This window comes from Mus caroli, unplaced genomic scaffold (assembly GCF_978045245.1).
Source record: "Mus caroli unplaced genomic scaffold, Mus_caroli_1 scaffold_7, whole genome shotgun sequence".
NCBI classification, from domain to species: Eukaryota; Metazoa; Chordata; class Mammalia; order Rodentia; family Muridae; genus Mus; species Mus caroli.
In genome coordinates, this window is record NW_028227262.1 from 35,470,098 (window position 1) to 35,482,494 (window position 12,397).

At 49.4% G+C, this 12,397-nt stretch overlaps 1 protein-coding gene across 3 annotated transcripts in view; it reads right to left on the reverse strand.

Moving 5' to 3' along the window:
* Nucleotides 1–913: 913 nt before the first annotated feature.
* The window catches only part of Mtmr14 (myotubularin related protein 14), a 42,915-nt gene continuing 31,431 nt past the window's right edge, over nucleotides 914–12,397 (reverse strand). For 2 of the 3 annotated variants that reach the window (XM_021164508.3, XM_029478281.2), the window contains 4 exons: nucleotides 12,198–12,336; nucleotides 11,362–11,541; nucleotides 4,133–4,288; nucleotides 914–1,513 (listed from right to left, as the gene is read on the reverse strand). In XM_021164508.3, the coding sequence (XP_021020167.1) occupies nucleotides 1,330–1,513; nucleotides 4,133–4,288; nucleotides 11,362–11,541; nucleotides 12,198–12,336 (659 nt within the window). In that variant the 3' untranslated portion in view covers nucleotides 914–1,329. The remainder of the gene's footprint in view (nucleotides 1,514–4,132; nucleotides 4,289–11,361; nucleotides 11,542–12,197; nucleotides 12,337–12,397) is intronic. The other variant, XM_021164509.3, reaches the window with a different exon arrangement.

A 12,397-nucleotide genomic window follows, 5' to 3' on the forward strand; every position in this document is an offset into this window, starting at 1 on the left:
AGCAGCGCTCATCTTTCCCGACCCATCTTGATCTCTGGATATGAAGCTACATTTTCCCCTTAATATTTGTGTGGCCTTGAACAAGTTACTCAATATTAGTGGTTATGGCCCTAGTGGCAGCTACTGGCATGCTTTAAGACAGGCTTAGTGACCTCCGGGTATTCACATTGATGGCCTGTCAGGTCAGGGCTCTGGGGAACAGTTCATTGGCACAGTACCTGGTCTACTATATGCAAAGGCCTAGGGCCCATCCTCAGTACAGGGTGAGAGAGGAGGATCAATGAATGGTGAAGAGCTCTGAATGAACCAGCCCCCTCCCTGTGCTGTGTCCACTGCTGCCTTCACAGCCCAGAAGCCTGCCCCTCTATTGGCTCAGGTCTCCTATCCCAGAGCACTGTTGCTTCAGGGTATACTGAAGATGAAAGCCGCCGGGCGTGGTGGTACACGCCTTAAATCCCAGCACTTGGGAGGCAGAGGCAGGCGGATTTCTGAGATCGAGGCCAGCCTGGTCTACAGAGTGAGTTCCAGGACAGCCAGGGCTATACAGGGAAACCCCGTCTCGAAGAAAAAAAAAAAAAAGCCAGTGAGGATATCTAGAACTTGCATAGAACAGGTAGCTGTGGTCGAGCCCACTCAGCTGCTGACCTGTCCTTCCAACCCAGTCTCATGGGTTTATATGCCACTCCTCGTGGCTTATGCCGACTGATGGGGGCCGAGAATTTGACTTAGTGGTAGAGCACTTATTTGCTCATAAACACAAGGCCTGGGTTTCTTTCCCCAGCACAGAAGGAACAGATAAATCCTACTTCGTAACTCCCCCCAAAACTCAAACCCTTCATTCAGCAGGAGGCCAGGCAGTGAAGATTCTGAGCAGCTCAATGACGGTCCCAACTGGATGAAATGCTAGTGAAAGGCCATTCAAAAAACTTGCTTTTATTTTGTGATTAGTGTGAAATTGCCTCATTTTCAGTGCAGGTGACTCTCCTTCCCAGGAAACAAAAATTTCAGAATGGAGTTTTGCTGACATAATCTCTAATGAGGCCCTGGGAACCCCCCCTGTACCCTCCAACACAATTCTGAGAGTTGACAGTAATCCAAACACCAGAGTCAGTGGAAGGCAGTGAGTGATGAGAGTGGTCACCAGTCAGGAGGTTGGGAGGTAGAAAGTCCCATCCTCAGGCCTGCTCAGGTTTGGGGCTGCCATGTGTGCAACAGAGAAGGGGGATGGGAAATTTCCTCTGCTCTCCAAGGGCCCCTTTTGCCAGGCATGGCTTGATTCCACAGGGCTCAGCTGAGACAGGGGCAGGAAATGGCTGTGGGCTGTCAGCTTCACAAGGCGCTGGTGCTTGTGCCCCGGAGCCCAACACCACGGGCAAACTGTTCTAGCAGGCCCCCGATGGCACCAGAGGGACTGGGGGCTGCTGCTCGAAGTCCCACTGTGCTGCTGTATGCAGCCAAGAAGGCAGACCGCACCTCCTGCAGCCTTGTCTCCCGGTCACTCAGAGCTGTAAGTCTGTAGGGAAGGAAGAGAGATGATATATTACCATAGGACAGGATCCAATATCATTCCAAGTGGCCTATCCTTGAATTTTCAACTGCATAAAGTCAGCATCTAGCATGTGGTCCAGACTCCAAATATATGGATGGCCTCCCTCTCCCCTTCCACATGAACTTTCAGCTCTCCTCTTCCACACAGAACTTTATGGGGGCACCGACTCTTCCTGCTTTCTGCTGGATGACCAGCCATTCTGGGGGTGATGGGGAGGGTGGTATTTGCTCCAATACCTGTTGGTTCCCATACCCTCTAAGAACAAGCTGAGGCACAAGCCTGTGGTCTGCTAGCAAGGAGGCACTCTCCCACCCTGACCCTCAAGATATGGCAACAGGTCTCAGCTGCTAACAGGCAGTGACTAGGACTGAACACCCTACCCTCTAGGAGGGGATTCAGCCATTCGAAACCTGGCTGCCCCGAAGAGGCCAAGATGTCCCAGTGGAAAGCCCTGGGCTCTAGCTGAACCTTCAGCCAGTCCTGCCTCCTCCCAGGTAAACAGCTGGAAAGGTACTGCTCCAATTCTTCTCCCTTCCCTATTAGAGCACTGATCATGGCATTGAGAAAGCCTCAATTACATCTGGAATTACAGGTCAAATAGGGAAATAAGCACACACGGCTCAGGCTTATCCATGTGTGAATTCCACACAGGGCTGTCTGATGCCCTAGAGGGTCTGTAACAGAAGAGGCTTGAGGTTATCATCTGGCACCCATCCTCTGGACTCAAGGTCAGGTATGCACAGACATTCTGCTAAGATGGTTGGCTGGAGAACCCTTTTCAAGGGCCACAGACCCAGAAGAGTCTCCACAGCCATCCACAAAGACTAACAAGGACACTAACTCATCCCAATTTCATCCCCAAAAGTCAACCTTGGAGAATCGGTCTCCAGATTCTGTAGAGGCAACTGCAATGTGCCCCCTTCCTAATAAGCCCAGGTCCTGGGGAAACAGATGGAAGTCTGGGAATAGAGGACAGTCTCGAGGCCAAGAGGAAGAGGAGGAGGAGAGAAAAGTCCCGAGGGAAATAGGCTGGTGGGTGTTGTTTGAGAGGCAGAGGAAGCAGCATGCTCTGGGCAAAGCAAAGACAGACTGATCCTACAGCAGCACAAGGAAAAGGAGGCGATGCCTATCCCTGCAACCCTGAGCTCTCTGCTGGCACTGTGGGAGACATGTGCATGTCTCTGTATCCATACAGCACAAGGGATAGCCAAGGGTCTGTGTATTCACATGGCCTCCCACCTTCAGGAATCAGACAGGACAAAGACCAATCTGCTTAGTGACAAGAAATGGAACCAAGACAGGGTACTGATGTCCACAGTACAAAAAGCAGGCAGTGTAGCTGGGATAGCAATTCTCTCTCTCTGTTGGCTCTTAACAGGCTTGGGAAAGTCAAGGCTAAGAGTTCAAGACCTAGCCTGGGAACAAAGAAGCTAGGATTTATATTGCTTCCTTCTAAGTCCAAGGGGGTCTTCACAAGGCACAGAGAGATCACATAATCTTCTGTCCTTTTGAGAAGCTCCCAGATCTGGGGAGCTGGCTGGGAAACTCAGAGACCACCTCAGACTTCATTTGCATGGCGATTTGTTGGATGATCTGGGGCTGCTGCCTGCTTCTGAGGTGAGGGATGCTGACAAGCAGGGCAGGAGTGGCCCATGCTGTCTCCAGAGAGGATTCTTTCACCACTCTGGCAGAACACTTCTTAAAAAGATCTAAGGACTTTCTATCCTCCAAAAATGGGATGGAGATGTGGCTTGCTTGGTTGAGTGCTTGCTCAGCATGGATGGAGTTCCATCCTCAGGACCACACAAGTCAGGCTTGGGGGCCCTGCACATAATCTCTGCATATAGAAGGTAAAGGCAAGCTGATCAGAAGTTCAAGGTGACCTCTGGCAACTACTAAACCAATCCAGCCAGGCTAGAGATTCTGTCTCAAAAACAAACTCCAAAACCAAAAACCTAAGATCTAGCTTTGTGTCTTGGGGCCTGGCTGCCAGGGAGGCTGGGCTAAGCAAGGAATATGGAAGTCCTATATATAGTGACCTCCCGGTTGTAGGGCTAGGACCTGGGGGTATTCAAGTGCCCCAGTGTCTGTCAAGCCCCTGCATGACTTCAGGAAGGCCCTCATCTTTCCCGATTTCCAAAGTAACTTGCCTCCAATCTGAAGTGGAAGAGTCAGGGTAGAAGGAACTCTTGGTTCTGCTTGGATGGCAGATGCAGGCTAACCCAGTGCCACTCTGCCCTGGCCTCTAACATACACCTACTTTCCCACCCCACTGTTCTGGTTTCAAAGGATTCTTCTGCCAGGCAAAGCCTTGCACATAAATAGAATCCTCTATAGTTACAGTCCAGCTAGCTCTCCCTCCGGGTACACCTGACACATCTGTGGCTGGGCTTTTGGATGCTGAGAAGAGTGAACATGAAGCCTGATGCACTTCCTGAGCAGCCACAGGCCTCCTTCGCTGCAGACAAATGGGGGAGGGGCAGAGACCCCAACCTCTTCCCTCAGGTCAGCCTCACCCTCACTGCTGACCAGCATTCCTGATTGGCAGGGGGAGTATCCTGCCTTCTCAAGCAAGACACTTACAGACAACTGTTAGGGAGCTCATCCTGGAAGCTGAAAGGGAGAGAGGAGTCTGTGTGCAGGACAGGCCGTTCCTGAATACTGCCACAGCCCGATACCAGCTGCCAGCTGCCAAAGTCTGTGGAGAGAGAGGATCCGGGCAGGGGATGGTCCACTGATCTGGGGCAGAGAGAAGAGAGGGGAGATGATGTAGTCAGTCATATGCCTGACAGGAGTACCTGAGGGAGGGTGGGCAACACAATGGCCTTATGCTACGACTGTTCTGATAGAGCAGCTGAAAGCCAATTTTCTCCAAAAGAGCCAACAAAACTGGGTAAGGAGTGACTGAGAAAGAAGACTATGAGGTGTGCTGGGCTGTGAGGAGTGCTTTGTGCAGATACAGAAGCCAAAGACCAAGAGCAAAGCAGGGCAACAAGAGGTTCCCAGACTCAAAGCCTGTGGCAGCCGTGCCTTTCCTGGAGGCTGCTGCAGGAAAGCAGCACCTCAGCAGCAGCAGCTGTCAGAAGATTAGGCTGGAGCTGGGCCCAAGGGCAGTCATCCACTCTGTGACATGCATCTGTGCTGCGTGGAACCCAGGGCCATTGAGAGCTTATCAGAGGGGAGGACAAGCCTTTTGGAGACTGTGGAGGGTGGTGACCTAGATGGAAGAGTGAGCAGACAGAGCCTGAGGTCCCCTTCTTCTGCAGCTCCTTCCAGGAGCCAGCGTTTGTATTCAAGAGTTCCACAGAGAAAATTCATGGCTATGCCCGGAGGGGAGGATGAATCAAACCAGGCTGCAAATTGACAGCTTCATCAGGCCTCTTCTGACAAGAGGGAGGTTTGGAGTTGGGGAGGGAGCTGTGCTGCTACCTCCTCCCAACTCAGGCTAAGCTTTTTCCTCTGTCCTGGACAGCAGCTGACCTGTGGGCGTCTGGGAGGCTGCAAGTCAGTCTCTGGCATCAAGCCCAGAACTCACTACATAGCCCAGGCTGGCCTCCCAATTTGAACAGTCCTCCCGTCTTAGCCTCTCAAGTGCTAGGACTGACCTTTTAACTGTTTAACTCAAGAATAGCAAAATGGGGCTGGCGAGATGGCTCAGCGGTTAAGAGCACGGACTGCTCTTCCAAAGGTCCCGAGTTCAAATCCCAGCAACCACATGGTGGCTCACAACCATCTCTAATGAGATCTGACTCCTTCTTCTGGAGTGTCTGAAGACAGCTACAGTACTTACATATAATAAAATAAATCTTTAAAAAAGAAAAAAGAAAAGCAAAACGGCTCCCACAAGGATCTAGAAATAGGGCTAGAGTATAAACAATGGCAGGTCAGGAAGCAGGGGCAAAATACTGTACCTTATTTATCTGCTGGCATCAGTGGATCCTGAGATGGTAACACTTCCACCCTCCCTCACATTAGTCAAAAAAAAATTTTTTTTTTTTTTTTTAATTTTACACACATTGGTGTTTTGACTGCATGTATGTCTGTGTAAGGTATCAGTTCTCCTGAAACTGGCTTTACAGACAGCTGTGAACTGTCTGTCATGTAGGTGCTGGGAATTGAATCCAGATCCTCTGGAAGATCAGCCAGTGCTCTTAATCACTGAGCCATTTCTCCAGTCCCCGATTAGCCAATCTCACTGTCAAGCACCCGTGACCTAAGTACAGCTCTGCTGATCTGTTTGAAAGAGGCCTGCAACAAACTATGTAGTCCAAGTTCACTTGGAATTTGTAGCAATCCTCCTGGCTGCAGCTTCCCCCCATACCAAGACACAGAGTTTCATTTTTATGTCACATTTATGTATGTTTATGTAGTCCACGCATACCACAGTGGATGTCAGAAGACAACTTGTAGAAGTTGCTTCTCTCCCTCTACGTGTGCATCCTTGGGACTCAACTTAAATCATGAGGCTGGGTGCGCCATCTCATAGGCCTTATGAGGTTTTCTTAACTCAGGTTTGTCTACATACAGGTTTGTCCTGAACTAGAAGCACATTGAGAGAAGGGAAAACGAATGGCTTTCCACACTAAAAGCTGCTGTGAACTGGAATGCCTGCAACACTGGGCCTTGCCACATTTATCACTGTGGTGACCCTCAGCCAAATGTGATGTCTTTAGAGATGAGAAACAGGACATGGTCTACCTGATAAGACGCCACGAGGGTGCATGAAGCCAGGTTTTTGAGTTTCTAGATAACTATATACCTCAGAGCTGTTACTCAGAGCCAGCCTCCTAAGAGAAGCCTGTCCTGGGTGTTCTAGCTATGCTGGGCCTTTAGCCAGTACAAACCTCCAGGGGCACAGCCTGGCTCCTCAGTTTCTACAGCCTATCTGATGGGTAGACTCTTTCCCCATTTTTAGCAGCTTATGGGGAAACAACTTCTAAGACTCAAAGATTAGAGAGTGGAGCACCTGAGCAGAGGGCGCTGGAAAGATGAGACATTCCTGGACAAGGAATGCAATGAAGTTTCTCAAACCCCAAACCTGGAAGCTTGCCCAGGGAATCACAGCCAGGGAGTGTGTTACTGTCTAGTTACCCTTAAGCACTCTGGTCCCCTGGGGTAATCAATTCCTTTTGCCTTCCAGAGGCAATATCAGGTAAGAGCACAGCAAGAGGGTATCCCTCTTACAGGATAGAGAACAGCTTTTAGTGAGCAGCCACTCGAGAGACACTGAGAATTTTCAAGAATGAACACATGTGAAATTCTTACCCGAGGTAAAGTCAAAGAATAGGTTATGTAAAATAGCCATTCAGCTCTTGCATTTGACAGACACTTAATACTTGGATTACAGCAGACTAAATGGACAGCTAGAGGCAAAGGTACATGTCTTTGTGGAGGGGCCTGTGCCTGTGTACAAGGGAGGAAGACCTGTACTGTAGTAAGCTCAGTATCTAGGTTCCCTCATCAGCTTTAGTAAGGCTCAGCCCAGTGTCCTGGGCTCCTTCACAAGTGTCAACAAAGCCTGCAAAGAACAACATCTAAATTTTTGCCTCCTGCTCAAGTACCAGAAAGAACATGGCCAAGCATCCCTTAAACTGGAGCTTTGTCTTAGACTGGGGGCCTGGACGACTTAAGCCTCTGCATAGGATGGTGGCTTCTTGGCAACACTTTAATTTTGTAGCTGGCTCCAGGCAAGGCCCAAGTCTCCCTACCTCCTGGCAGACACCTAGCTAAGGGCAGTTACAGCTGTTCAAAAACATGAATCCAAAGAGTACTGGCTGAATCCAGGCAAGAATAAAGTCCTGGCCTTTTACCAGCTGTCCGATGACCTGTCATGTCTGGCAGATAAATGATTGATAAGAACAGTTCCTAAGACAGAACAAAACAGCTACAGTTTCTGACCATTTGTGGAAAGAACAAATATCATGCCAGGTATGATAGATACCTTACTTCATTACTCCCATTTTATTCTAATTTACAGGGCTCAGGGGTCCCTGTTCCTGTTTAAGAACGGGTGAAAGAAAACCAAGCTCACAGGGAACTGAATTTCCACCCCAAGTTGCACAGCTGGGAAGGCTAAAGCTGTGATTAAAATCAGGTCTGGCTCAAGCCCATTCTAGCCAATTTTCCTTAAAAACAAAACTAAAAGACGAAAGGGGCTTGGAGCTGGAGAGATGACTCAGTGGTTAAGAGCACTGACTGCTCTTCTAGGTCCTGAGTTCAATTCCCAGCAACGACACGGTAGCTTACAACCATCTGTAATGGGACCTGATGCCCTCTTCTGGTGTGTCTAAAGACAGCAACAGTGTATTCATTTACATAAAATAAATAACTCTTAAAAAAGAGACAGGAGCCAGGCGGTGGTGGAGAGCGCCTTTAATCCCAGCACTTGGGAGGCAGAGGCAGGCGATTTCTGAGTTCGAGGCTAGCCTGGTCTACAGAGTGAGTTCCAGGACAGCCAGGGCTACACAGAGAAACCCTGTCTTGAAAAACCAAAAAACCAAACCAAACCAAAACAAAAAACCCCCAAAAACAAAAAAACCAAAAAAAAAAAAAAAAAGACAGGAGCTCACCTTGTAGCTCTGGCTAGCCTACTCACTATGTAGACTAGGCTGATTTCAGACAGGTCTACTGCCTCAGCTTCCCTAGTGCTGGGATTAAAGTTGTGTGCCACCGCTGCTGGCTGATTTTCCTTCTTAATATGAGTAAGGCTAGCTCATGAAGAGGCCTTTTAAGTGTGACTGGAAGAAAAGGCCTTCTGTGTGAGAAAGGAAAGCAAGGGGAGTCTCAGGAGCTGCCAGCAGCACCTGTGGGAAGATGGAGAAAGCTGGCCAGAGGAGCATTGAAAGGAAACCACAGGTAAATAGGTTTAGGACCTGGATAAGACTATACCTTAAGTACCTCTTCCACTAGGCTCTTTTGTTTCCCTGCTTTCTGAAAGTATCTCAACTAATCATGCTGTCATACAATGTCTGAAAGTAGCTTCCTGTCTGAAGAATCTGTTTACAGATTAGAAAGCCATTCACCAGGTGGCAAATGATGTGAAGGGAACATCTGAGCCAGGTCCTAGACCTTGAGGGGTGGGTGGGGGATCCTATATGTTACCGGATCCAGACTCATCCTCTTGAGACCAATCATAAAGGCAGCCTGGGATGCATCTCAAGGATGGCTCCATGGCCTCTGCCCAAGAACCTGGGAGGGGACTCTCACTAAAAACTGGCCTTTCACTTTTTACATTTGAGCATGTCAGCCCAGCAAGGGCTCATACATTCTTACATTAGCTCCTGGAGAAGTCTTGGGGCTCAGTCTTCTGTCCAAGGTCTCAAGCTGGGACTGCCTTAGGTATGTTAGCATCCATGTTAGGTCTGGAGCAGGAGAGCACTGTGTGGTGCAGAGAGCAGCCAGTCTTCTGTGCTACATAAAGTCAGCCTGGGACAGAGCTGACTGCTTTATAATGAGCAGGTGGCAGTGCCTGGGGAAGCAGCTAACTGGGCAGCAGAGGTTAGTTCCTGTGTTGCTACTTAGCTATTCAACCAGGCTGTTGGTGTCTCTCAGCCAAGTTCATCTGCTCTTCAGGCAGCTTGGCATCAAGCTGGGCTCAGTGGTGGTACAATCTTCCTTGGTCATGGACCGTACTGTGCCACAACCCCCACCCTTACTCCTAAAGAGACAAGAGCAAAGACTTAGGCCATGCCGAAGTGGAGCAGGGTGACTTCCTCATTAATGCTGAAGTAGGCATGTATAATCAGAGCCCTGTGGCTGATTATACAATGGCAGTGAAAAGCCAAAAATGCACTGTCTTCCCAATGAGAAATGTGGATTATAGCCTGGTAAGGATCAACACTCCACAGAACATCCCTCCCCACTTCACGAGCAGAGCCTCAGATTCCTCTCATGGGGACCCACTTTAAGGAAGACACGTTAAGAGAATGTGGAGCACACGAGACCTAGCACACTCGCATCCGAAGTGACTGTGGCAGTCAGATAGCTTTCTTAAAGGGGTGTGTTCACACAGAACTGCCTGGAGCATTGAAGACTTGATTGGCTACTGTTACCTAAGAGGCAGAGTAGCTAATGACAGGATCCCTCAGGCACTTTAAGAAAAAAGAGACTAAATTAATTTTAATGTTAATGGAAATACATAATTAGAATGCTCCAAATCAGAATAGTGTAGTCTTTAAACCTCTGGCAGCAGATATCCAATTCAGAACTGCGTTGCCTGGCTAGCTGGTATAGCTCTGGGCAGATGCTCACAGAAGACGCAGCTCACAACACATGCCCCACACTGTCTGTCCAGCCTCCATTTAAGTCTATATTATCTTTGGCCTGGCCTTGGGGTTGGAGGTGGATCTTCCAATATTACTCACCCTCTCAGAGAAAGGGCACTTGTGGCCATTCTGGATGTAGGAATACTGACAGGTCAACATAGGAGTTGTCAACAGTTGGGGCAAGGCCTAGGTGGCAAGTAGAACCTTCCCAGATACTCAGTGGCACTACATAAGCAGAAAAGGAGGCAGGGACCATAAGCAAGAACCTCAGCTCAGACACCAAGAGTTTTAGAAGTGCTACTACAACTCAGAGTAGCCCTAAGGACAGCCAAGTGCAGACGAGGAGTCACAGCAACAGGCATATATGCCAGCCCCATGTGTAGGATGTGAGCAGGCACAGGCAATGTGGGTTATCTGCCTGGCCCTGGCTCTATTTATTCATAGATGCCAAGTCTCCAATGGGCTATCATCTTGGTTTAACAAATACCTCAGGGTTTGCAGATGGCACTGAGATGAAGCGCTCACCTGTAGGTAGGGCACTCAGGACACATGGGCCACCTCTGGTCAGAGCAGCCGGCATCAAGCTTGCCCACCACTCATCTGCTCTGCCTCCCTAAGGAAGATGCTTTGGCGCCTCTTACTCCACTGCCTCCTATTGTCCAGGGTGTGAAGGGGACCAGAAGCTTTAACAGGCCTGCCACCAAGCAGGACACAGACAAAAAGCTACATGGACACATGGCAAAGCTGGGATCAAGTCTAAGTGGGATTCCAGAGTTCATGTCCATTTTGCTAATCCTTTAGAACATACAGTGTTCTGTTCTCTTCAGAAGGGCTATGAATTCTCTATAATTTAGGCAGGAAAGCAATCAACACACTCAGTCATTCTTTGGAATATGAGATGGGAAAAAGTAGGACCATCAGCTGGGAAATGCTTTTTCCCAAGTGCCAGCCCACTCCCTACCCCAATTCACTGGCCCTGGTGCACAGTCAATTTTAATTTTACCCAGGAGGCAGCATGCTGGCCTCACCGTGGCACACCTGTCCTGGCTCAGTTGATTTTCAATATATATTGAGTTGCTGTGTTTTCCACAGCCACACATCTTGTTGATTCCTTCTCTGTTGTAGCTTTTCCATCAGTGTGGACATGGCATGTGAGATATAAATGAACCCAGAGTATTCTGACCCATCTTGATATATCTACAATGGGTAGTCCAGAGGTCTGAGATCTTCCATAGGGGGACACATGGTGGCAGTCCTGACCATCATTACATTTGTGTACCCATATAATCCATAGCATAGCATTCCAGGAAACAATTACAAATGTTTGTACAAACCGGTGAAGGATCTGTGCTCCAACAGTAATCAATCCTTCAAAGAGTGGGCCTCCTAAGCATCCACTTCCTTCAGCTCCTAACTAGCTACTCATATCAAAGCACATACCAAGGAAACCCAGCTAGCATAAATGTGAGATACTCCACTTCCAACCTCGACAATGGAGGAAGGCCAGCCACATCCTCCAGCAGGCTTCTCCCCCCTGAGGCTCCTCACCTGGGCTTGGGGACCTCAAGAGGACTGCTGCCCATCCTGAAAAAGTTGTCAGAATGGTTTGAGGATGAAGAGCTAGAAGACTTGGCTTCAGTGAGCCCATGGTGTGAAGGTAGGCGCTCCTCAGAGGGCTGTGGCCGGCTCCAGAGCATACTCTGTGGGGAGGATGAGTGACTCTTCCTCCTGTGGCAGAAAAGCAAGGCTGTCACAGCTGGACCCGTAGAGTCACTTTGTCTATGGGGAAAATGTCATACACAGTAGGCACAAATACTTGGCCCTCTCCCAGGCTAAAGGCCATAGGCATCAAGGGCTGGGACTTTAACTGAGAAGCTAAGACAGCCAAATGCACTGGCTCATTAGCCTCAGATCATTCGAGAACATTGTTCTTAGCAGCACACTAACTGCTCCATTCCATCACTCACAAGTGCTACACAAACTCTGCCATGTCTCAGGAGGAAGACAAAGGCCCCAGATCCTACCACATCTAAATGGGAGGACCCTCAAAGCAGGTCCCTTACCATCATATACCCACCTTTTGTTTTAAGATGGCCCCACATGTCCTGGCACATTGGACAGGTGCTCTTCCCTCCCCCATTTCATTGCTGCTACTTGGTCCCACTGGGAGCACCAGCCCTTTATGCTCCTGGGCTACCATGCAGTGCCCCTCACCAACCAGATGGCTGGGCTCTGAGGCCCAGTACTGACAGCAGGGGATGAAGCTATGTTCTCAAGGCTTCTGTCAGAGCCCTCTTTGTTCCTGGGGCTACAGCCTGGCTCCCTAGGGCTGGTGGCCTTGGGCCACAGCTGTGAGTTTACTCTATCTCAGCCTGGCCCCTCACCAAGCTGCCTGAGTTGGTGCTCCTGCCGGGGCAAGTTCCACAGTCTCATAGCTGAAGCTCCCCACAGCTCCCGGTGAGTGCTCCAAGACCAGGGAGAAGTCGCTGCCTAGGCTGGTTGTGCTGCCTCGATCTTTGTGTCCTGAAAGCAGCAGAAAGTCAGCATGCTACCTTCCCCACAGCCAGTCCACTACCCATCGCCC